Source organism: Hemicordylus capensis, chromosome 3, assembly GCF_027244095.1.
Source record: "Hemicordylus capensis ecotype Gifberg chromosome 3, rHemCap1.1.pri, whole genome shotgun sequence".
Lineage (NCBI taxonomy): Eukaryota > Metazoa > Chordata > Lepidosauria > Squamata > Cordylidae > Hemicordylus > Hemicordylus capensis.
Genome location: NC_069659.1, coordinates 65,098,710 through 65,124,412, shown reverse-complemented (window position 1 = coordinate 65,124,412; position 25,703 = coordinate 65,098,710). Strand labels below are relative to the sequence as shown.

Here is a 25,703-nt window from a genome sequence, read left to right as displayed (position 1 = left end):
GTGATGCATTTATGATATTCACCAGGCCTCCTCGTATAATCTCCCTGCTAGATCAAAGCAGCCAAGTTGGGCAAGGGTCCAGAGAACAAGTGGTGCACTGCATCTTGTCCACATCCTCAGGAATCACAGATTGAAACTGATCCAACCTAACACTGCAAGAAGGATTGCTGGATACTTCCTCTGTAGACCCTGCAGAAAAAGTGGAATCCAAGTCAGCCCTAATACAGGAGATTTTATCTGCAAAGAACCCATTGAGGGCATCACAACAGAGCACCTCCGGGAGCTGATTAGAAACAGAAGGAGTGGAAATTAAACTCCTCATTACCTGGGATAACTCCACCGAACATGAACCCATGGAAGCAATGAGAGCCGACCAGAACATCTTTTTTACAGTATGCACTGCCTCCATGTAAGCCCTCAAGTGGGTCACATGCTGCATCCTGTCAAATTTGAGCTGAGTTCTCCTCCACTTGCGCTCCAGTCACCTACCCAGCCGCTTCAACCCTCGCAACTTCTCACGATCATGTCTGCCGCTCTGGCAAGTTCCTTATTCCAGATTCCCACCAGGGCATCAACAGAATCACCGGCAGCACCAACTTCAAAACCCTCCAAGGCCTTTTGGAACCCTACTGGGTCCAGCAGGCTTTTTGGGCGGACCATCCTAATTGGTCCATCACCCCTGCAGGACCGAAATGATTTTGCCCTGTTTATGTGACTCATTTATGTTTACTCATTATTACAGCTCTGTCTTTCTTTGCAGAGGCTTATGTGCCATTGGGCAAGGGGAGATAAATGTCTCTAGGCCCCCAAGGTCTGGAGGGCCCCCCAAGGCCCCTTAGCCGGTCCCCCTTGCCTTGCCTGCTGGCCCCATCTCCTGCTAGCCCTCCTGCTCTGGCCAGGGGAGCGAAGCAACCTACAAGCTGCTGCAGCCCCTTCAGTCTCAGCCTCTCAGCTGTTCGGTGGGTGGGTGGGGCTTCCAGAGAGGTCTCCATGCAGGCTTCCCTGAAGCCTGAACTTGAGTGCTGGCAGGCAGCAAGTGCCTGCTTGCTCGAGTGCTGGCAGGCAGGCAGCAACTAAGGAAGGAGGGAGGCAGGGCGGCCAGTGCTGGCTGCCCTTGCCCACCACAGCTCTGCCCAGCTTTTGACTCCTCAGGCTTAGTAATGGATGTAGGATGTGATTTCCTTTTGGTGGTTATCCCCCCTCCCCTAGATATTTAGGGACTGCTTGCCATAGAGCTTTAATATAAGGTGGAGGGGATGTAGGGCAGGTTGAAATGACTCTGAATATTTAATTCAGAGATTGAGGAATTTGCTGGTTTTAAATATTTTTTTCAATTAAAAAAAACTATTTTTTAAAAAGTAGTTCCACCCTGATATGGAAGAATCTGCCCTTTGCCTTCATAAAAAAACAACCCCATTGGGTGGAGGTTTGGGGTTAGAGGGTTGTTTTTATGGTACTGAGTTGAGCCAGGCCTGTTTGCAGATATGGGCTCTCCTGAGTGGGATACTGCAGGAGGTGCGTCCGGTAGTTCTGGGGCAGCTATTGCTGTAGTGGTGGGGAATAGAAGAATTGGTGTAGTCAGAGCAGCTGGCATTACAGGGGAAGGGAAACTAGTAATTTAGGAACCGTTCCCACTTTCAGCTGCTCTGTCAACCCTCAGGCCTTGGGGAGCAGCTCCAATTTTTCACAGAGCCTGGCCTTGCTCTTCTGTAATGCCAGGTCAGTTCAGAATAAGTTTGAAATTGTCCATGATTTGATCATGGATGAGGGAGCTGACCTGGCATGTATAACTGAGACCAGGTTGAGGGAGGCGAGTGGTCCAGTGTGGGCTCAGCTTTTCCCTCCAGGTTATTCTGTTGTGGAGCAAGTTAGGGGAAGTGGGGCGGGGGAGTGGCTGTGGTCCATAAGAATACCATTTCCCTTACTAAGGCCCCTGTGAGGCAGCTGACTTATACTGAGTGGATATTTTGAAGCTGGGGACTAGGGATAGATTGCGGATTCTGTTGGTGTACCAATCACCCCGCTGCCCAACTGACTCCCTAACTGAGCTGTCCGAGCTGGTCACGGAGTTGGTGTTGGAATGTCCTAGGCTTTTGGTCCTGGGGGACTTCAATATCCACTTTGGGGCTGGCTTTTCTGGTGTTGCTCAGGAGTTCATAGCGGCCATGACAACTATGGGCCTATCCCAACTAGTTTCCGAACCAACTCATGTTGCCGGCCACACGCTCAATTTGGTCTTCTGTTTGGATCAGGGGGCGTGTTCCGTGGGTAGGGGATTCGGTGGTTTCCCTATTGTCATGGACAGACCACTACCTGGTTAAGGTTGGTATCACAGCCACAACCCACTTTATTGACAGAAAGGCCAAATTTCTAGACGTTCTAAATGACTTTGCCTTAGAACAGTTGGTTGCAGAAACAACCAGAGAGAAGGTGATCTTGGATTTAATCCTGAGTGATGCCCAGGACCTGGTACAAGATGTCAGAGGTGTATAACCATTGGAGAATAGTGCCCCTAGAGTGATCCAATTCAGCTTATGTGTGAGTGGATCACTGCCAAGGAAGTACAATACAGATGCGTTGGAAACTTCTAAAAAATGAGGGGATTGGTAAAAGGAAGCTGATAGGGACAGTCAGGAGGGTCAAATCACTCCAGAAAGCATGGAGCTTATTCAAAGCCACAATAATAGCAGCTCAGTTGGAATGTATACCAAGGAGGAAAGGTATCACCAAATTCAGGACGACGCCAACATGGCTAACAAGTAGAGGCAGGGAAGCTATAAAAAGGAAGACAACCTCCTTAAGAAAATGGAAGTCCTATATTTAGAAACATTTAGATGAATGCTTTTTTGTTGCTGCTGCTTTTTATTTTATGGTTATATTGTGTATGCTTTTAAACTTTAATTGGATTTGTATTTTTATATTCCATTTTAATATTGTTATTGTGTTATTTTTATAGTTTTGTATTTTAAATGTTTTGTAAACTGCCTTGAGATTGTTTGAATGAAAGGTGGTATAAAAATTTAACAATAAATAAATTTTAAAAATGTAATTCCAATTTTCAAAAAGGGATCCAGTGGGACTCTAGGAAATTACAGGTTAGTTAGTTTAACTTCTGTGCCAGATAAATTGATGCAAAGCATATTTAAGAACAAAATTGTTAAGAACATAGGAAACTGCCATATACTGAGTCAGACCATTGGTCTAGCTAGCTCAGTATTGTCTTCACAGACTGGCAGCGGCTTCTCCAAGGTTGCAGGCAGGAATCTCTCTCAGCCCTATCTTGGAGAAGCCAGGGAGGGAACTTGAAACCTTCTGCTTTTCCCAGAACGGCTCCATGCCCTGAGGGGAATATCTTGCAGTGCTTACACATCAAGTCTCCCATTCATATGTAACCAGGGCAGACCCTGCTTAGCTATGGGGACAAGTCATGCTTGCTACCACAAGACCAGCTCTCCTCCTTGCAGGCCTTGCTGAAGGAGAACCAGTGATAGAGTAGAGACAGTGGACAGAGAGAAATTTTTCTCCCTCTCTCACAACATTAAAACCAGGGGTCATCTCATGAAACCAAAGGTCGGTAAATGTAGGACCAACAAGAGGAAGTACTTTTTCATACTTTTTCTGGTGGTCTATAGAAAAAAGTGTGGTTTGTTTTTTAAATTAAAAACTGAAACAAGATCTTAAGTATATGAAATAACTTTAAAAGGAAAGAATTTGAAATGTGCTAAAAAAAAAAAGTAGCTACTGCCGTGTATTGGTGTAGAAAGAGTTACTGTATTTCAAAAACGACATTTTGCTCTTATAGTTGTGCCAGAATACTGATTTTTGTGGTCATGACACATTTTGCCCAACTTCTAAGCAGGGAAAATGTTTCCAAAATTCTTCAGTGGAGTGCGTCTGGTGCCAGCCATCAGAAGCAGCTTGTTAAGTTGGCTTGCAATGCTCTATAGAAAGAATTTAAAAGGAAATGAAATGAGCAGTACTCATGCGCATGCTGAATGAAGTGAAATATTTCTTGAGTAGATCAGGGCAGGGCTTCCCACCTCAGGCTGTAGGCACACCGTGATGATGACTGGGCTCGGAGAAGGAGACCAAGTACACTCTAAAAACTGGGGCTACGCGATTCATGGCGGAGCCCTGGCATCTAGCCCTGTCCATTCCTGGAGGCATCCAAACCATACGAATGGGGTCGTTCCATAGTCTAATCCAGCCCAAAGGTAGCTCCCCGTCACATGTCCAGAAAGATTGCGGGGCGGTTCTTTTTTCACTGGCTCTCCTTTGGGCGATGGACAAGGCAAGCCTGCAATCGGCATCTTCCATCAGTAATACTGGGCGGAGCTTGGCGAAAAGGAGACGTGGGTTTCAGGAGGTGTGCGTGATCGACAGCTCTTCGGCTCAATACCCGGCTGGAGATTCCCTCTGCTTTCCCCGCCCTTCTCCAACCATGGGCGGGGGTGGAACAATGGGAAGCAAAGGAGGTGGAGGCAGGAAAATGGCAACGGCGGTGCTAACGGCAGCAGGAGGCGGCAGTCCAAGGCAGCGCGCGGCGTCCGCAGCCCGGCTACCCGCGCTCTTGCTGGCGGCGGCTTTGAGCCTGTGTAAGTGCCGACTCGTTTCTCGTGTCGGGGTCGGCGTGGGAAGGCGGGCAGGCAGGGCGGGAGAGACCGGGAGAAAGAGAGACGCCTGCTGCTCCCCTCCTTGAGCCCCGCCGTTGCAGGCAGAGCCACCTCGGGGCGGGAGAGGGAGCGAGCGAGCGAGCCATTTGCGCTTTCGGGAGAGGAGCCGCTTGGCGCTGGCTGGCTGAGGTACCCGAGAGAATGCACCGAGCTCCGTGGGTCGGCTGGGGGCGAGGAGGAGGAGGAGGAGGAGGAGGTGTTCCTTCGGTGGATTGTGTGTCGGGGTGGAGGGATTGGAGGTCCTCATTGTATCCTGGCAGCGCCTCTCCATGTGATGCGATTGACGCCCCCCCCGCTTTTTTCCTGTGAAGGAAGATGGGTGTTGGTTAACGTACGTGTCATGATGGAGGCGGCTGTACGTGTGAATCGCTTTTTCACAAGAGGCTAGGGCTGAACAGAGTCTGCAGAGAGAGCAGGTGACTCTCTCTCTCTCTTTTGCCCTCCACCCTCTTGCTCTTAAAGAGTTTAGTGTGCACATGGTCAGCTCTGCATAGTCCTAGATAAGGGTGAATACTGGACCGGGGGAAACTGCGTGTCCTTGAACTAGTCTCTCTTGTCTCCCAGTTAAAGATAAGTGGCAAAGTCCCTGTACGTGGTTGGTGGGGGTGGGGGTGGGAGTGTGTTTATCTGTAATTTCCTGTTTTCGTATGCAGTACTGATTCCTTTGTAGGCACTGCTTCAATCATAGGGAGGGTTGATGGGATGAGGAAGTCTGACCATGAGAATAATGCCCTAAACTGATATGGTGACACGCCGTTTGAGTTAATCTAGGCTTATCTGAGGCGTGTGGTCCGAATGAAGTTATTTCATTCGTTCTGCATGCAGAACTAGATTTTACTCCCATGTGTGCTGAGCCCAAGGCTTATCAACCACCCCAAACTTGCTATCAGAAAGCCTGCGTGATGGCAGGTAAAACCTGAGTTGCTTCGCAACACTAGTTGCAAGTCAGCCAAGGTCGGCTCATCTTATGCCATGTTACACCAGTTGGACATCTTGCTGATATACAATTCTTTTTTGTCCCCACTCATGTTAAAGCACAAACAATTTTAGTTAAATTGATGCATGCTCACCCCAAAGTCATGATGTTCATTAACGTCACCAGATGGCTAACCTGTTTGGAGCCAGTAACAACAATAGTGCCTAACTGTAGCTTTCCTTACCTATATTTCCTTATCTGAGTAAACTGATCCTGGTCTTCTCAGACATGTTCTGTATTGCCTTGAGCATTTTCTTGTTGTGGCCTGTGTAAGCAAAACTTAGTAGAATGCAAAATGGCTACTCTAGTCAGCTGCAGTAAAGTCAGGTCACACTATTCAGAGGTAGAGTTGATATAAAGTCAATTGGTCCATCCATTAGTTAGGGAGGGGATTTCTATGTGAAATAGCTGTGCTTTGTTTCCACAAAGAACTGTGCTTTGAGCCTGTATGCAGTCTGGTCAAAAGAGTACTATCAGTCTGAAGCTGCCTGCTGTTTACTGTTATCCAACTTCCTTCATCAGAATGAAGGAAGAATATGTTATTAACCAGATACCTCTGCAGAGCTATTCCCTGGGTACTTTAGGAACCCAGTTGCTTCAAGAAATGGAAGAACCAGATTAAAATAAATAGTTGTTAACCAACATTTTAATACCAAGGCTAATGAAACAAATACTCTAATCTTAAATGACTTGAATAGGAGTCCAGCCATGAGTCCATAAGCAATAGGAACATAGGAAGCTCCCATTTACAGAGTCAGACCCTTGGTCAGTATTGTCTACACAGACTGGCAGCAGCTTCTCCAAGATTGCAGGCAGGAATCTCTCTCACTTTGTATATAATTGGGCTTTGGTTACGTACTGTATGCTTTGGTAGTTTGTTGGTTCAATTAAAAAAATCTTGTCCTATTAAAAATCTTGTCCTATCTTGGAGAAGCCAGGGAGGGAACTTGAAATCTTCTGCTGTTCCCAGAGCGGATCCATCCCCTGAGGGGAATATCTTACAGTGCTCACACTTCTAGTCTCCCATTCATATGCAACCAGGGTGGACCCTGTTTAGCTAAGGCAGGGGTGGGGAACCTTGGCCCTCCAGCTGTTTTTGAACTACAACTCCCATCATCTCCAGCCACAATAATTGGTGGGAGTTGTAATTCAAAAACAGCTGGAGGGCCAAGATTCCCCACCCTGAGCTAAGGGGACAAGTCATGCTTGCTACCACAAGACCAGCTCTCCTCTATGAAGTGTTGCTTAGACTCTTACCCAATTTAGCAGCTTATTTATCTATTTTTTATCTTTAATATGCTTATATTGTGAATGCCTGTACTTATATTGCACTATTCTTATTTCAGATGAAAAGAAAATATTTGATGTTACAAATCTCATACTTATTACTAGTCGAAACAAGTTATTTAAGACTTGTTACTCTGATGCACTGCTTTTTTACCAGAATTTAGATTTTTGGCACAACTAAGAGAGAATTGGCAATGGAAACACTGTTGGGATTATTGGGAGTGGTGCTTAAAGAAAACGAATACAGTTTTGGTTGTGGTTTACTGTAATATCTTGCCCTGAAGGGATGGTTATAGATCTGGATGGATTGTTCCTTCTTTTTGTAGGCAAGGAAGGCTTGGCATTATGAGCATGTGCTCAAAGTAGATTTGTCTTGTCTCTGAGAAAGTCCATGGGGATCACTTGTATGATCAGCAAGCTTAAATTGAAGAGTGTAAAAGGTCAATTTGATTTTTCTGTGCATTTCTGCTTCAGAAAATATAAAATCAAGTATTTTTTAAAAATTGCTTTCATGCCACAGATGGGAAACAGTACCCCAGAAAACCTGTGATGTTGCTAATGTTTTGTGTGCCCAAAATGGGTATGGAACTCTGAACTTGTGGAGTATGGGGCCATCACCTTTAGGACTGCATTTTTCTGCTGTTAGCTTCTGCTAACTGGAAAACACCTATTAAGCCAGGGTTGTGCAACTTTGGCCCTCCAGCTGTTGTTGGACTACAGCTCCCGTCATCCCTGACTATTGGCCACTGTGGCTGGGGATGATGGGAGTTGTAGTCCAACAACAGCTGGAGGGCTGAAATTGTGCAACTTGAAGTGTTCCTGCAAGCTGCAGTTTGGAAATCATTATTCCAAGAGTGAAAGTTTTGTTCTGGCATTAAAAAAAAAAAATTCTTTATCCCAAAGATCTAATAAAATATGCTTTTCCACCTTACAAATTACTGAGCAAACTAATTACAAAGACACACAGATGACAGAAATAAAGAGTCTCAGCTGTTGTTTGTGGCAGCCCATGATGTCATTCTTTAAAAGCTGCAGTTGGATAAATGGCCATTTCACAATATATTTTCTTAACCCAGTTCCAATTTAGTGAAACGAGGTAATAGAAAGGTGGTTTACACATGCTGTTTTGGAAGAACAGTAGCATTCTTTCCCACTTTCTGCTCAGTATATTATTAAGAAGTTGTCTGGGCCTGTGAATCTAGGTTTCTTTTTGCCTCATATCTAACCTGACAGCTAAATATTTTGATTTCCCAGACATATAAGCACTAGGTGCTACTGCATGTGTTGAAACGGGAGGAGAAAGAAATTACTCATAAAGCAGCACTTAAAATGTGTGCACACATGAATTTGTATAGTCTGTCCCTCTGCTAATGTAAGCATATAACTTGGAGGGATGAGGGAGATTGCATAATCAGATATCTTTAGTCTTGCATTGATTCTGCAGTTTGAGGAAACATTGAATAAATACTGAGCTTATGAACTGATAAATGCAACAGTTTCCTTTAGCTGGCTAGTTGTTAGCAGCTCAACCACAGTAAAGACAATAGTTTGCTTTTTGGTTGCACTTCAGCCACACTGTATATGCTAACATTAAGTTAAAAGGAGCTTGGTACTAAATTTTAAGTTGGCAGCATACTGGATGTCTACAGAACAAATTACTGCAAATATGATTTACAGTCTTAGTAAGCAGCAGGAAAAGGTAAATGGATGGCTTGTTCAAAAAATGGTGGCAAGTAGGTGAAGGCAAAGGTTATCTGATAATAGCAAGGCTGTGTTGGTAAAATGCAGACACCATGAGTCCATAGGTCCAGGAAAAGTTGGTGGAGAGAAAAGAGAGACCTTTGATAGTTGACTCTCTACCTACATGCATGGAAGTGAACAAAAACATGCTGCATACAGTGATCTCTGTTTATGTGGAAATCACCCTATGACCTGCATATTTGATCTTGTAGTTTTCCATGCTAGATCAGACAACTTCAGTATCTTCCAAAAATTTGAACACTAGTGCTGGAAAGCACTGGGTAGTTTTAACAAACATGTTCTTACAGATCACACATTCTAGGAACTCACTAACAGATGACAGAAACATACTCTTCTTGATGCTGCTCTTCTAGTGATGAAGTTCCACATAGTCAAGGGCACGTTGGCTTTCTACATAAGATGTTAGGAACATAGGAAGCTGCCATATACTGAGTCAGACCATTGGTCCATCTAGCTCAGTATTGTCTTTGCAGACCGGCAGCGGCTTCTCCAAGGTTGCAGGCAGGAATCTCTCTCAGCCCTATCTTGGAGAAGCCAGGGAGAGAACTTGAAACCTTGTTCTTCCCAGAGCAGCTTCCCAGAGATGTTCTTCCCAGAGCAGCTTCCCAGAGATGTTCTTCCCAGAGCAGCTCCATCCCCGAAGGGGAATATCTTGCAGTGCTCACACATCAAGTCTCCCATTCATATGCAACCAGGGCAGACCCTGCTTAGCTAAGGGGACAAGCCATGCTTGCTACCACAAGACCATGATGTTGTACTGCTGAGTTCATACAAAGAGCAGATCCAGAAGAGAAGCTTTTTCTTTCACCAATGAGATGGTTTTGACAGTATTCAATTAATAGTACTTAATATTAAAAGTGTGTGAATCAGCTGTAGTTTCTGGTACAGATGGTGCTTCAGTGACTAAAAGCATCTTTTTTTAGACAATATTTTTGCTACTTAATGAAACTGCTACTCCATGTTTAGTCTATGTGATAGTATTACCAATACACCTGAAGACTGGCCAGGAAGACTCTTTCACTGCATAATTTAGAAAATAATTTGTCCTGCTATGGATTGCTACTATCTGTATGTGCACCCTTTTGTTAAACTTGCCTGATGCCCTTATTGTTAGTGCCTATCTGCTTTGCTCTCAGCAAAAAGAAGCCTACATGATGTGAACTCCGACATCAGACTGCACTTCAGTTTTGTTTACCCTATTTAAGAATTATGGTCGTTGGTCACAGAAAATATCAGCCTGGATATTCTAGAATAAGCAGCAGTAATTCTGTAAGAATAAGAATTCTGTAGAATAAGCAGCAGTAATTCAATTTTTGTACCCATTATCTACAGTTCTTGGTAGTGTTATAAGAAATCTTATCTGTGAATATTCTCCTTGTTTGAAGAAAGCCACTAAGCTACAGCCTCAGTGACCTGTCCATTATCTCTTGATTAAAACCTGTATCAACCTCAGACTAATTACAAAATGTTCTAATACCTACTACCTGTAAACATAATGGCTTATCCTGCTCTTTGAGAGTCAAGCTGTCAGTTCCAGAATGAGGGTGGTTGGATATCATAGGGAGATCTTGAATATTATTTGGAATGCAAGTTCTTGCATTTAGATTGTGATGTACTAGTAAGGACATAGGAAGCTGCCTTACATGGAATCAGATCATTGGTCCATCTAGCTCAGTATTGCTGCTCAACAGCTCTCCAAGGTTACTGGCAGTAGTCTCTTCCAGCCCTACCTGGAGATGCCAAGGAGTACACCTGGGACCATCTGCATAGGAACATAGGAAGCTGTCATATACTGAATCAGACCATTGGTCTATCTAGCTCAATCTAGATTCTAGCTGGAATCTCTCACAGCCCTATCTTGAAGAAGTCAGGGAGGGAACTTGAAACCTTCTGCTCTTCCCATGGCGGCTCCATCCCCTGAGGGGAATATCTTTCAGTGCTCACACTTCTAGTCTCCCTTTCATATGCAACCAGGGTGGACCCTGCTTAGCTAAGGGGACAAGTCATGCTTGTTACCACAAGACCAGCTCTCCTCTCCTGGAGGAGAGGAGCATGCATATAATCTTCCACTGAGCTATCGTCCCATACCTTACAGAGCTCCCATCCAAATACAAACCAATGTAGTTCTTGCTTAGCAAAGGAGACAAATCATGCTCACTACCAAAAGACCAGAGAACCTATTTTCTGTGTGGAGGTGACCTTATGAACGAGTGTAAATGAATGATCCTTTTCCAAATATATACATTGTAACAATTGTAGACAATAGCTTGGAAAAACTGCCATGTATTTTCTCAATTGGTGATCTGGTTTGTGGAGAGAACTTCACATTCTAAAAAGGAAACTATTTACATTTAGGGCACAAATGTCCATATAACATAGGTACATGTGGACAGGTAGACTGGTAAATTGTAATGACTTATGAAGTATTTCTTATGAATATGACAAATAGTTATAGACAACTCTTCAACAAAAGTTCCCAAATCAGTTTGTTTCTGATTTACAAGTCAGATGTAGGCTGTTCATTTTGTTATTCTGTTAATGTTTCATAGGAAAATGCATTATAAACTACAAAAGCTCACATTTCAATATATATTATACCACTGGGATCTATCATGAATTTCATTTCAATGCAATGTGTATGCAATTCTTGTGAGTCAGATTTTGCTGGATTTCATCTGATTTTGTGTAATTAAGGCTCTTCAACAGACTTTTCATCATACTGACACTTGTAGGAAATGGACTGAGTACGTAAACAACTGCTTCCTCCAGTTCAGTTGTATTCTGATTTTGAAGATGTTACTGTTGTAAAGAATGAAACTGAAGTTGCAAAGTAGAACTGGGGGAGGATTTGCTAGTTTACTAGCCTCTTAGACCCCTGGATTATCCCATCTTTGATTGTCCTTCTTCAAAGCAACAAGCTATCAAACATTCCAGATGTAGCCCAATTTCCAGCCTGTTTCCTTGGTCCCTAGGATTGTGAGAGGGGCTTGCACAATACAGCAGCTATCTGCATATGCCTGCCAAAGTTCCACTTGTCGTGTGACTCTAGCACAGGGGTGTACAACTCAAATGCCCCAGTGGTCCAAAACCACCTATGACTTCTTGTCAGATGGGGGGGGGAGGTTAAGTTTCAGCACGTTAATTTGAAATAGTAATGAAAAAGAGGGGGCAGAGGGCTGGAATCAGGGTAGGGGGAAGGCAAGGGAAAGAGGGATGTACAAGTGGGCTCGTATCAGTGGGCTCCAGCTCAGGCGTAGGGGACATTGATCTCAAGCAGCCAACTACACTGAGCCACTGCTGTTCATCGGCAGGAGAGGCCACAAGCTCTTCGTGGCTCCTGCTGTTGCTCCACATTATTCCGTCCTGAGGGCCAGGAAAAAGTTTCCCGTGGGTTGGATCCATCCCCCAGGCCTAATGCTGTACAGGCCTGTAGTAGCAAATTGTACAACTCCAGGAAGGAAGTGGTTTATACATATATTGATATATGTCTGATTGTACTGTAGTCAAACATACATTGTACTGCATGAAGTTAAGACTGCCCTTGTATGAGTTCTGGTCTACCTTTAAAAAAAAAAAAAGTATCATGATACCTAATGGTGCAGTGGGGAAATGACTTGCCCAGCAAGCATGAGGTTGCCGGTTTGAATCCCCACTGGTATGTTTCCCAGACTATGGGAAACATCTATATCGGGCAGCAGCGATATAGGAAGATGCTGAAAGGCATCATATCATACTGCGTGGGAGATGGCAGTGGTGAACTCCTCCTGTATTCTACCAAAGAATACCACAGGGCCCTGTGGTTCCCCGGAGTCGACACCGACTTGACAGCACACTTTACCATTTGTTTGGACAGACAGGAATGAAGGCTTGTTTCTCTTCAGCTCTGAAGGAGGTTGAGTGTGTGCATGATCTGTACTTTTCCTTTAGGCTAGGGCAGGAAACCTTTCCGTATCACAATAAGCACGCTTAGAAACAGATTCTTGTCCTTATCATTTACTTTGAAACACAAATTCTGATCCCTTCAGGTATCCTTGGACTTCCAGGGTAAAAATAAACTGTTTAGTCACTTGAGTATTCTTACTTATATTAGCATAATATAGCTAACTCTCATAATTATAGTGGCCCACATTTTGCACAGCATAACACAGGCAGTTCTTAGCCACCCATACTGTTGTGGGTGGCTAAGAAACCACCTAACCACTGGTAGGCTTATGCTTTTGTGCAAGAGCATAAATACATAAAGAAGTGTGCCCATACCTTGGGAGTGCTATTTACCTTGCTTGCATTGTAAGCAGCACTCGCAAAGTGCAGGCACAGTGCTTTAAATATTTGAACCCTTGTGCAAAAGCACAAGACTGGCAGTAGTTCCTTAGCAGTTCTCAACAGCATGGACAGCTCAAACTGTGCTTGTCACACTGCACAATGTGTGAGTCACTATTTGAGAAACAAATGGAACTACTACTAATTTATTTTTGCCACTTGCATAAGTTCATTACAGTTCTGCTAAATTAGTCCTTTGACTATGCCATCAGCCAATTGATCAGGTATTTTTATATGTAATAAAGTTACCATGTTGTTAATTGGGTGTGTGTTAGCAGGTGCTTACTTTAAAACAACAAACAAAACTTCATGCTCATGGGGAGTGTGTGTTTTTGCTGAGTGTTTTATGCAAAGACTCAAAGCCATGCATATGTTCTCACTTACCTCTCTGTCTGTTTTGCATAGGGACTTTAAAAGTCTGTTCAGGGTCTCTTCTAATGATGGGGAAACCATTGTTGACTCCATCTTGCTTGCTATTTGACTTGCCATTTGGGTCAATTGCTTCTCCTGTGTACTCACTGCTTCTGCTGGCCAGCAGCACCCTAATCCAGCCACAGTATCATCTTGGATAGCAAGGGAATATGGTTTTGGGACTCAGCCACAGTAACCAGTGGGATGCTTGTTGGAGAAATTAGTAAAATGGGCCTGTGGCTTTCCAACTGAACAGCACTTTAAGCAAATCTTCCTTGTTGGTTTGTCCTCTGTCTCTCAGTTGCAAAGTCTTGATAGTTACAATAACACATACAGAAACCAAAACCTTCCAGCCTTTTTCCTGACAAACTTTCATTGCAGTTCTCTGCAGCAGCTCAGCAGTTTTTCAGACAAAACAAGAACCAAAGTAGTCTAGAATTATTTCTTTCATAAGGAAGCGAGATCGTGGAGTGGAAAGAGGCATTACCTGTCTTTCCACTTCAGTATGATATAAAGATAATGGGCTCAATCAAAACTTAAAAATGAAATATGCATTTGGGATTTGTGTCTGCCAGCGGGACATAAACTTTTCCAGTGATCACTAATAAGTCTGTCTGCCTGTCTTGGGACCTGATGGTGCATCTGCTGTTTTTTTCTAGCCTGCAGTGAGAGTGCAGAGAGACTGCTGAGAACTGTCTGCTTGCAGACATGTGCTTATGGAGGAACTGTGTTGTGTTGCAATCCTCTTTGGCTGATGTCCAACTTGGGCAGATCTCCTTTGGATGTCTGCCATGAGCATCTGTCCAAATGGCTGGTGGGAGCCAAATCTGATGTCTTTAACTTTAGCTCTTTAGAGCATCCATTTAAAGAACCTTTTTGTTTTTGGAATTAATTTGCTCTTTATAATTCTCATAGTAAATTGCATTTACTATGAGATCTTACAGTTTCTTGGAACTCTCGTTCATACAGTAGTGATCGGTGAAAGGCAATGATGTGAACCTTAATAGAGCACACAGCCACATCTTTGGCTTTTTTTTAGCCTTTAGCGCCTACCTGTTAAATAGCTGTTGCTATTCCACTTTGTTTATATGCTCAGACTACCAGGCTTAGAGAATGGAAAGTATGCTAAAATGGATCGTGCTAGCTTTGGATATTGTGCTTAGTATGTGTATTCAGCCAGTAAAATCAAAGGATGTGCAAATCATTTTCTCAGCTTAACCTACTTGACATGATTTTTGTGAGGTTAAGCTTTAAAAAATACGATGGGATTTAAAGGACCTTCGATAAGACAACATCTGAGGCTGCCTCTGTATCTTCTAACTTAGCTACTTCAGGGACATTGAGGGTCATTCTATGGTCTATGACTTTGGAGTAATGTTTGCAGCAAGTTACGGACTTGGTACTTTTGTGTGTAAAGATAACCCCTTGAGAAACATTTTGAATGTTGGAGAAACCATTGCTTTTGTGAGTACCTCCTGATCACATTTTGAGTAGTTTTAATCCTTATCATGGAAGGTCTTTAGATTTGTACCAACTGCATAATATATATTCTAAAAGATATTTGTGTAGATTCAGTCTTTGGTTTAGTGCTTAGAGTAAATGAGCAGTACACTACATAGATCTTCAGAAAAGTAAACAATAAGGCAGTCTGTGCCTTCAAACAGAGTTGTAACTTCAGTTTTGAAATGGGCATGTGTGAGTTGTGAGCATGTCCATTGAGGCAAGCCTGAAGAGTTCATGGTCAGGAAATGACAAGATGAGGCTCCTTTAGCTAAGTGTGGTATATTTGGTTCCTAGGCAGGATTTGGTGCCTAGGTATGAAGGAAACTATGTCTAGATTAGGGGTGGGGAGAACTCTTCATAGCAAATGTTGAAGAAAAGCACTCTGCATGGTATATTATCTGGTTTCTGGCCCTGCAACACAGGTGTATGGAAAGAAGTGGAAAGGAAGATGAACACAGGAGACACCTGGCTTGTAACCAGAAATCGGGAGCAGCAGTGGTAAAAGTTGGCCAGTAGGAATGGAGGCACTTTAGGGTCTGGCACTTTGAAAAGGTCTTGGTTCACCTACTTGTTGCCCAGTTGTCATGACCCACTGACCCCTTTAAACTGCAAGAAGACTGCCCCTTATCTTTGGAAACACTTTGTTTCCAAGCTGACTCTATGCAGCACTATAGGATGGAGATCTTCCTTCCACCACCACCCCCCCTTTTTTTTTTTGAAGTGGAGGTCACTTTGGCAAAAACCATTCCATTGAGAGTCATTTCCCACCCTGACCTCTGTTCAGTGTAACACCAGTGGTAGGGGTGGAGTGTCTGTGTAGCCTTTAAGAGAAATGAAACCATGTTGAGCTCCAGCACCAACTGGGAATGTGTGGATGGAGGTACTTGGAAGTGTAGTTCTTTCCAAAGCTTTCCTTTCCCCATCTCTATGGGGAAAGCACTTGAATGGGCTAAATTTTTCAGAGCTCTGTCAGTGCCTTCCAAGATGGCACTGGGACTCGCCATGGCTTCATTTCCCTTAAAGGAGCCCCAGCAGCACTGGATAAACTGCAGCACTAGAAATGGTTGCCTCTGCATGGTGTGGAGAGTATGGAGACTCTGGAACATTTTGCTTAAGCTTCATGCCAGCCTAATACACACTTAATCAGGAGCCACACTCTGAGTCGATGATAACCACTGAATCCTGGGCCTTGCAATCAATGAAGAACACTTCTATAGGATGTGTATAGTTCACATACTGTTGGAAAGGACAAGTAATGGGCTGCAATGGCCCATGGATTGGAGATGACACATTTCTCTACCCTTCTTTTCCTGACTACTTCTCTGATTTGCTTAATCCAAAGACAGTTGGAAGATTAATTTGCTCATCTCTTTTTTGTTTCTCTTCTGTTAAAAGCATTTTAAAAGTACAGTTAGTCCTCCCTATGCATTCCCAAGTCACTAGAGGATGTTTAATTTTCTGTAGTTTTGCCAGCATTGCCACTTGTTCATTTTAGCCAACTACTAGATAAATATTAAGTTATTAAAAGGGTGCATTGTGTATGGGTTCAAGTTTATAACTGCATGAAAATGTAGTTCACATGAAAATGGAAGGGTCGTTAGGAGCTAAAGAATAAATAGATGAAGTCTGTCACTTTGTCCACATCCCTCTACAGCTTTTGTTTATATGCAGCTTTTCAGAAAAACAAAAAGAAACCTCAAAGTGTGGTTTACATAGCAACATATGAGAAAATAATGTCCTGTCCCTAAATGGATCATAATCTTGAAAGCACCTCCCCCTGAATAACTGCCAGTGGAGAGATGTTATGCTGAGGCCTGGGCTCAATAGGGACAGTTGGTTTTCTCCTGCTAAATATGAAAGAGACCACTTCTACAGTTGCATCTCTGCCCAGTCAGCAAAGCTAATTAAAAAGCCTCTGACCACTCAGACTTGACAAGGCATGTCCTTTTGGATTATTACATTTTTGTTTAATAACTTAATTTTGTGCAATGTTGTTTAACATGAGCATTTCTTTCTGCATTTCTTATACAGAATCTATAAGCAATAAGGCCTGTATCCTGATTTTTTTTTAATGTTGTTTTTGACAGTCCAGGTTTCAGCTGTGGAAGTATATACACCACCAGAGCTCTCTGTGGAGAATGGGACAGAGGCAAAGCTTTCATGTACATTCAAATCATCAGAGGTGATTAGCAGTGCGGCGTCTGTTACCTGGAGCTTCCAAGCAGAAGGATCAACTACTACTGTGTCGGTAAGACACGATGTTTGGAGTAAATTAGATCCTATAACAAAGCAGATTATGTATCTTGCTGATATTTCATATTTATCTGTGCACGGCTGATAATGTTGTAAATCTGTCTGGCCTGGAATGTCAGCACAAAATATTGATCATATCTGCTTGTCCTTAAGGATAGTCCTCTTGTTTATGCTTCAAAACTGGCAGAAGTTTTGTTTAGGTGAGTGATAGTTTATTTGAATTAGTACTACTTGTGCTGGATTAGATTGTCTGTTCTATTAGCAGGGTAAGGACGTATTAAAAGGATATGAGAATAGGATCCTTTGTGGTGGTGGTAATAGGTCTAGTTAGAGATTCATGAAGGCAGCAAGGACCTAGGATGATTGGGAGAGGGGAGGCCTCACTCTGGCTTAATATACTTATAGCTACTCCCAGACCATCCTTTATATTTCCCTCTAGTGGATGCTTTATTGATCTCTTTTCAAGGGGCTAGAAAGTGAAAACAACGTGTGCTTTCTCATATACTCTGGTAGCACACAGCATAAGGAATTAGAATTCCAATATTGCTGTAAACCAGTGTCCTTGGGTATTGGGAAAGTTGTGTGGAGCTGGTAATAGAGTAGGAAACAATAGGATTTAAACATGATATGCCCCTTTCTGTTCCCAATTACAGTTCTTCTATTATTCCAATGGGAAAGCATATCCTGGCAAGGATGTACCATTTAAAGACAGAATTAGCTGGGCTGGAGACCTTAACAAGAAAGATGCATCTATCAACATAGCAAACATGCGGTTTCTGGACAATGGCACTTATATCTGTGATGTCAAGAACCCTCCTGATATAGTTGTCACACCTGGAGAAATCAAACTCAGAGTTGTGGAGAGAGGTACAGTAGACTCTGGATATTGTGTGCTGGTAATGAGGTGTAATAGAATGCCTCGGCTATATGATGCATTAACTCTCTGATGTTGCTCTATGTAACAAAACAATTTTACTTAGTGTTGTATTTGGATGCTCTTGCACCAAGTCTGCTACATTTCATTCAGACCCTTTTGTTCTGAAAAGAATGGTAATTGTCTGTCAAACTTTTAAAAAGTGAAATAAAATATCAGGCTCATTCTTAGGTAAAAGCTTCAATGTGACTACCAAATTCAAACCCAGCCTGAAAGGTCTTAAAATGTTTTAGCAAGTCTTGCAGAAGAAAACATTCTATTGTTGTGGAGCAAATACTAATATTTGCTCCTTTGCAGAAATAAGGCTCATAAATAGAAAATTAAGAAACATCCCTGTATTTTTGTTTGTACTCTGGGATGTGTAGCAGAGTACAACATTTAATTGGCCACCAGTGTGGCCTTAGGTTTGACTGAGAAATAAAAGACTCACCCTTCTCACAGAGCTGCTGCTGGGATAAATGAGGGATGAATTATAAAGTGTTTTGTACACGGAAAAAATGCTAGTGAAATTTAATAATAAAAGCATAAACCATGCCATGTGCATTTATAAGTTTAGCTGCAGATTGGGCATTCAGGTTTGGTATGTAAAAATAAGCATTCTGTTGCTGATACAGATGGCATCCTTAACGTATGCATTTAAATTCTAAAGCAATTGTTTTTTTCATCAGACTTGGACATGAAAGATACTGAGCTGAACTTCTATTTTCTTCTCAGGAAACCTACCCGCATTTCCCATTGTCTATGTGGCAATGATAGCCATTGGTGGAGTTTTGGGTTTAGTTTTCCTCATTGCTGTTGTTGTGTGTGTCGTATGCAGAAAGAAGAATTCTAAAAAGCATTATTCTGGGTAAGATGCTTCACTACTATTTTTTTTAGATTTTTAAAAATGCCAGAATGGGTGGGTCTGAAGCAGAAAATGTTCTTGTATATTTTGGTGATTCATTGTCTAAATTGTCCATGACAGCTGGAAAACATTCTTCTCTAATCCCTTCTAGTGATTAACTTAATTGTGCATAGAGGGATATGCTTTGACCTGTAATGTGTATACAGGTCCTATTAGACATCCTTTTATGTATGAAAAGGACAGAGTGCAGCACAAAGCTGTCCAGAGAGGCAGTCCTTCCCTCCATCTTCCAAAAGTTATGGGCTTTTGCACCTCCTCAGATGGAGTGCAAGACAAAGATGGAATGTGTTCTACATTTTGGATTTCACAATTCTAATTGAGTTTGGGGTGTGGCTGCCAGTTCCTTTGCAACAGTCTGCTTGCCAGAGGTTTCCTACCCCAGCTTTTGGAAAACAGTCCCCCTGCTATCTTCACTAGCTTTACCATCTGCATGACTTGCTTTTATATTGTGGCACTTGGGATACTTTTAATTTTGCTTTAAGGAGCCTTTTCTTATACAGTGTGTTCAAAGCTGAATATAGAACTTTCATCCAGGGTTTTTGGAATGCTATGAAATATTCTGCAGGTGGCTTCCTGTGTGAAGTGGTGGTGGGACTTTCCCCTTTGCTTTATTACATCTCCAACAGAATGCAGTCCTTTTGTGCACAAAACACTGAATGCACACATTCTGTGGGAAATGGTCATCCCACTGCCCAACTCCTTCCTGCTTTTTGTAGATCTGGTGAATGCCAGCAACATAACCTTAACCCGCCCGCCCCAAAATCTAATTCTTGATGGCTATATGTTCTGATTGGCAATTTCTCCAATGCTGCCTTCTATTCAGGTGGAAATTTTAAGATGAGCTATAGTAGAAATCAGTGGTAAGACTGTGTATAGTTAAGTTTGCTGTGCAAGCTGACAATTCAGTGTGGAAAGCCTAATTTCCTTTCTGCATGTGCTCTTTCCATAACAGCTTGGACACAGCTTACGCTGATCTACACCCAAAGATCCCAAAGCCTAAAATATGAGTAATTAACTCTCACTCTCTCTATGGTGTGTTACTGCGGAAAGTTCATTTGAGGTGCTGGGTTTGGGAGAACAATGTCCTTGCCCTAAATTATTCTACTGCTATAAATTGTCTCCCAGCAATGGTAAAAATTGATACAGTTGCTTTCACTACTATTCTAGTCCCTGTTCTTCTGCTGGTTGCCAAGTGTTGTGGGGAGGGGGATTCTATAACTACTGATAAGGGCCAACTCTTTTTTTTTTTTTTTGCCTAATCTCTAAATGAAACTAACACTAGTGGTACAGTCTAATGGATTGATTTGGGTGGTGTTGGGAACCCTTGCATGGCAGTACCACAATTTCTGTTCTTATTCTGACATTTTGGTTTTTTCCTTTCTGCTGTGGTGTGCTGGGATCGGATCCTGCTCTTATCTTCCTCTCCTTACAGAGATCCTGATATAGACGCAAGATTGGGAATGTAACAGGGCTGGGTCTCCTCTTCCAGTCCCACTATATACCATGGTAACTAATCACATTGGTGGTTGCTCTTTGGTGCTTTGTGTGTGTGTGTACACATTTCTGCCTTCCTTGCTGACTACCCGGCTAACATAACCATCACTTGTGCTGGAATCCTGTTTTGTAGACTGTTGGTGAAGGGGCAGCACATCTCATCTACTGCTTGATTATTATTATTATTTTTGTCTCATTTCTTCAATTGTGACAGCAGTGCTACTTACCTTCAGAATTAGTACCTCATTTCTCGGCAGCAAACTTACGTGCATGAAGGAATTCAAACTCTGTACACTGGGAGGGGAGAAATAATATATTGATCTGTTGCGGTCAGTAAATAACTGACATTTCTCTGTGCACAGACCTTTAAATTGTGGTAGTGTTGAGATCCAGAACAAAGTGGCATGAATTCTTGGAATGAACTCCAGGCCTTTTATTTGTCTTGTGCCACTGTTGTGTGCTGTGATTCAATCTCAGCAAGAACAGAAGCCCATTTGCTGGTACTGAAATATGTTCTTCTCGGTACTATATTTCTCTGTTTTCTGTTGCATATATCATATGTCAGCTTTTTTTGAATGTTTAATTATTTCTGTTGTATAAACGAAAAGAATGATTTGCAGGGAACTGCATTCTGCATTATGTCATTGTCATACTGTCGAGATCCATGTGTGCTTGTGTTTGTATGTGCTATGTATGTGACATATAGGGAAAGGAAAAGCTTGGATTCCTCTTAGGCCAGGCTGCAGGTAGGCAACCTTTATATGCTGTAGGTAGGCAACCTTTGTCACTCCAGCTGCTGTTGAACTACATTTCCCATAATCCCCAGCCATAAACTGTGACTAGGGATTATGGGAGTTGTGGTTCAATAACTGGAGTGCCAAAGGTTGCCTGCTGTTGTTTTATTCAGATGTGTGTAACGTTTAACATCCCAATAGAATTGGGATGACTTAATCTAGTGCTGCTTGGAAAGTTTCAGATGTATGTTTGCTTAAATATGATATTGAAAACCTGTGAGGGTGAGGAATGACTTGAGGCAGGGAAAGAGTTAAGCAACCCTATTGCCCCTACTCTGATCTTGATGGCCACATCCAGCAATGGCTTTACTGCTTAAAAAGGCAGTTGAATTTATGTTAAATATGTCTCCATGGGTTTGGCTCTCGGGGCAGAGGGATGTGTGTGTGTTTAGTCAATGCTGAGGTTTAATTTGCAAGACCTTCTCCTTATTCCATTTAACACCTACAGGTATTCATCTGGGATGATTCCTGGTGTTCTGAGCAGAAATGAGACAATATATGTTGGATGATATAGATGACACATTCACTCAAGCCCTTCCCAAATATAGAAGTAGCTCTCCTGGATTGGACCAAAGGTCCATCTAGTCTAGCATCCTGTTTCCACAATGGCCAACCAAATGCTTCTGTGAAGCCTAGAACCAGAAATGGGACATTTTGGTGAATAATTGGTGTTCAGAGGCATTCTGTCTCTGAAATAACTCTTGTCCAAGTTCCTAAATAAACTTACAATCCAACCCTATGCATGTATACTTGAAAGTATATCCTCCTGTGTTCAGTGAAAGTATGCATAGGACTCCAGCTGCAGTTTCTTAATTAGATTAATCAACTATTCCTATATTAGCAGAAAGATTAGTAGACTAGCATCCCACTTGTTAAAATATTGAAAGTCAAGCCATTTTCCTTGGCTTCAGCTGCTTTTGAGGCATAATACCATTTGGATGGATGGATGACAATGATGTGTTATGATGAGCACCCATTCTGATCTGAAGAGCTCTGTAAAAATAGGTTATAGTCAACTGAAATAATTAATCTTCTAGTGGGTGTGTATATGTTAGTAATGTTAGTGAAGAGAATTCTAATGCCTTGAACAGAAAAGGCAAGGAACTATATCCTGCTCTATGTGGTCAAGGAGCACATTGGGCAAGAACTCAATTCTTGTGAATGCTGCTGTGCTCTATCTGGACTGCTTTCTTGTCTCCTAAGGCTGTATTGAATGCATGTGTGAGAGAAGAGATGTAGGACTGTTTTTAGCAGAGGGAGAGGATGTATGGCTACCTGTTGCCCACTGATCACTCTTTACTTTGGCATGTTGTCATGTCATGTTGCCATCACTGTTTTTGTTTTGTTTTGTTTTGTTTTGTGTTTACCTCTTGAACGTTGTCCTGCAAACTCTGCTCTGCCACCTCATCAGCTGCAGTACCTCTGAGAGCTTGGTGTCTCCAGTTAAGCAGGCTCCACGGAAGTCCCCCTCCGACACAGAGGGTCTGGTAAACAGCGTGCCCATCCGATCGCACCAGGTAAATGGCATCAAGCTGCTTTGAGAACTCTAACTTGGAGACCTTCCAGGTGATGGGAGAGGTAGTAACTGTGTTAAAGGGTGGGAGATATGCTGTTTGTTAGTCTGCATTGTATTGCTTTCAGGCATTTGGGAAGAAAAAGGTTCTGCTCCAATGGAAGTGGATGTAAAGCACGTAGCTTTCTAGTACTTTGAAAATAAATCAATATAAATATAAATTTATATAGAAAGATATTAAAAATATGCAGTTGGTAAGAAGATGTATGCCTGTGGTCACTAGTTAGTTGTCTTATGTGAAGAGATGCTGTAGTGAACAGTTAATATATCATAATAGGTTACCTTTTGAATAGTTGATTTGCATGGATTGATCTCTGGAGGGTTGCGTGGATTGTCCTTTATGGTTGACTTTGCACTAGATGACGTTTTGTTCATTCCGACTGTGATTCTGTAATCCTTGCAGTGCTGGATATTAATAATTCTGGACTGTTGACCCTCTATTAGAGCTATGAATACATTCATACTCCTGCTTCACTGTCTGTAACAACTGTGTTGGCCAGACTTGAATAGACTGGTAGCCACATTTGAAAATGCCAGTTCTAGAATATCACCAAACATAAAATGATTGCATGGAAATACAGTGAAAAGACAGGATTTTTTGGAAGCAGAGACATTATTATTTATTTGATTTATATACTGCCCCTCCAAAAATGGCTCAGGGAGGTTTACAACAAATAAAAACAATTAAAATCAATTAACAGTTAAAATTGAAACTAAATGAATTAAACAATTAAAATCATTTAAACATAATTTAAAACCAGCATTAAAAATTTAAACCATGAATCTAATTAAAAGCCTGGGTGAATAAATGTGTCTTCAGCACCTTTTAAAAAGTTGCCAGAAATGGGGAGGCTCTTATTTCAACAAGGAGCACATTTCGAAGTCCAGGGGCAGCAATGGAGAAGGCTCGTTCCTGAGTAGCCACCAAGCAAGCTGGCAGCAACTGCAGGTGAACCTCTCCGGATGATCTCAACAGGCTGTGGGTCTCATGGTGAAGAAGACGTTCTCTTAAATACCCAGGTCCTAAGCTGTTTAGGGCTTTGTAGGTAATAACAAGCACTTTGTATTTTGCCCGGAAACCTATCAGTAGCCAGTGTCATTCTTTCAACACAGGAGTGACATGGTCTCTCCTAGATGATCCAGGGACCAACCTGGCCACCGCATTCTGGACAATCTGCAGTTTCCAGACTACGTACAAAGGCAGTCCCACATAGAGCGCATTGCAGTAATCCAGCTTAGAGGTTACCAGCATATGTACCGTATATGAGGTCATTCATCTCAAGAAACGGACACAGTTGGCATATGAACCGAAGCTGATAAAAAGCACTTCTGGCCACTGCCTCAACCTGGGACACCAGGAAGAGATTCGGACCCAGAAGCACCCCCAAATTGCTTACCTGTTCCTTCTGAGGGAGCGTGACCCCATTCAGAACCGGCAGATCAATATTGTCTTCAGAGTTCTGACCCCGCACAATAAGTACCTCTGTCTTATCTGGATTCAGCCTCAGTTTGTTATCCCTCATCCAGCCCATTACTGCCTACAGGCAGGCATTTAGTGAGATTATGCCTTCTCCCGATAAGGTTGACATGGAGAAGTAGATTTTGGTGTCATCAGCATACTTATAACACCCTGCACCAAATCTCCTGATGATCTCTCCCAGAGGTTTCATGTAGATGTTAAACAGCATCAGAGACAATATGGAGCCCTGAGGGACACCACAGGAAGGTTCAGCTTTTGAAGAACAACAGTATCCAAGAGACACCATCTGTAATCTGCCCATGAGGTAGGTGCGGAATCACAGCAAAGCAGTGTTTCCCACCCTCAATCCCCTCAGACATTCCAGAATGATACTATGGTCAATAGTATCGAAAGCCGCCAAGAGATCCAAAAGAACCAAAAGAGTCACACTCCCTCTGTCAATTCCCAATTGGAGATCATCCATCAGGCCTGCCAAGGCAGTCTCCACCCCATAGCCAGCCCAGCAGCCAGTTTGAAATGGGTCTAGATGAACAGTTTTCTCCAAGATCTCCTGGAGCTGGGAGGACACCACCTTCTCAATCACCTTGCTCAGCCATGGAATTTTGGAAACATGCCTGTAGTTGCTTAACTCTGAGGGACCCAAGGCAGGCTTCTTCAGAAGTGGTCTAATAATTGCCTCCTTAAGGCAAGGAGGCATCCTGCCCTCCCTCAGAGAAGCATTTATAATCTCTACCAGGCCCTCTACAACAGCCTCCCTGCCAGATATATAAGCCATGTTGGGCAAGAATCAAGAGGACAGGTGGAAGGCCACACCATTCCGAGCAACTTGTCCACATCCTCAGGAGTCACAAACTGAAATTGATCCAGGGTCATCACATAAGAGATGCTGCTAGACACTTCAGCATCAGACTCTGTAACAATTGTGAAGTTTGAATCTAATTTTGGCCTGAATATGAGAGATTTTGTCCACAAAAAAACTCATTAAAAAGTTCACAGCGAGTAATTGTTGGTTCCAAGTACGGATTCAAGGGGGAAGGGGCACACATTAGCCCCTTCACAACCCTGAGCAACTCTGCCAGACATGAACTTGCGGACACGATACAAAAGAAAAAGAATAGCTTCTTTGCCACACGTATCTCCTGAGCATAGATCTTCAGATCCGATCTATGTAATAATGTTGTATATGAGTCGAGTCTTTTTCTACTTGCACTCTAGTCGTCTACCTCGCTTCTTCAGCCCCCGTATTTCTTCCGTATACCAAGAATACCAACTGTGTATACTCACAGTTTCGAAGCGGATTGGAGAGGGTGATTAGGAGCGATTGCGTCCACTGCCCTGGT

At 42.7% G+C, this 25,703-nt stretch overlaps 1 protein-coding gene and 1 long non-coding RNA gene across 7 annotated transcripts in view; one reads left to right on the top strand and one right to left on the bottom strand.

Moving 5' to 3' along the window:
• Positions 1–3,682: 3,682 nt before the first annotated feature.
• Positions 3,683–4,498, bottom strand: LOC128350226 (uncharacterized). Its single transcript, XR_008319203.1, has 2 exons — positions 4,041–4,498; positions 3,683–3,941 (listed from the first exon to the last, which is right to left on the bottom strand). It is a non-coding gene; the product is annotated as an uncharacterized LOC128350226 (long non-coding RNA).
• LOC128350225 (myelin protein zero-like protein 1) overlaps positions 4,259–25,703 on the top strand; it is a 32,522-nt gene continuing 11,077 nt past the window's right edge. For 2 of the 6 annotated variants that reach the window (XM_053308126.1, XM_053308128.1), the window contains exons 1-5: positions 4,259–4,595; positions 17,019–17,179; positions 17,838–18,051; positions 18,833–18,965; positions 22,722–22,827. In XM_053308126.1, the coding sequence (XP_053164101.1) occupies positions 4,283–4,595; positions 17,019–17,179; positions 17,838–18,051; positions 18,833–18,965; positions 22,722–22,827 (927 nt within the window). In that variant the 5' untranslated portion in view covers positions 4,259–4,282. Of the gene's footprint in view, positions 4,596–17,018; positions 17,180–17,837; positions 18,052–18,832; positions 18,966–20,454; positions 20,529–22,721; positions 22,828–25,703 lie in introns of those variants that run through there. The other 4 variants (XM_053308130.1, XM_053308131.1, XM_053308129.1 and 1 more) reach the window with 4 other exon arrangements.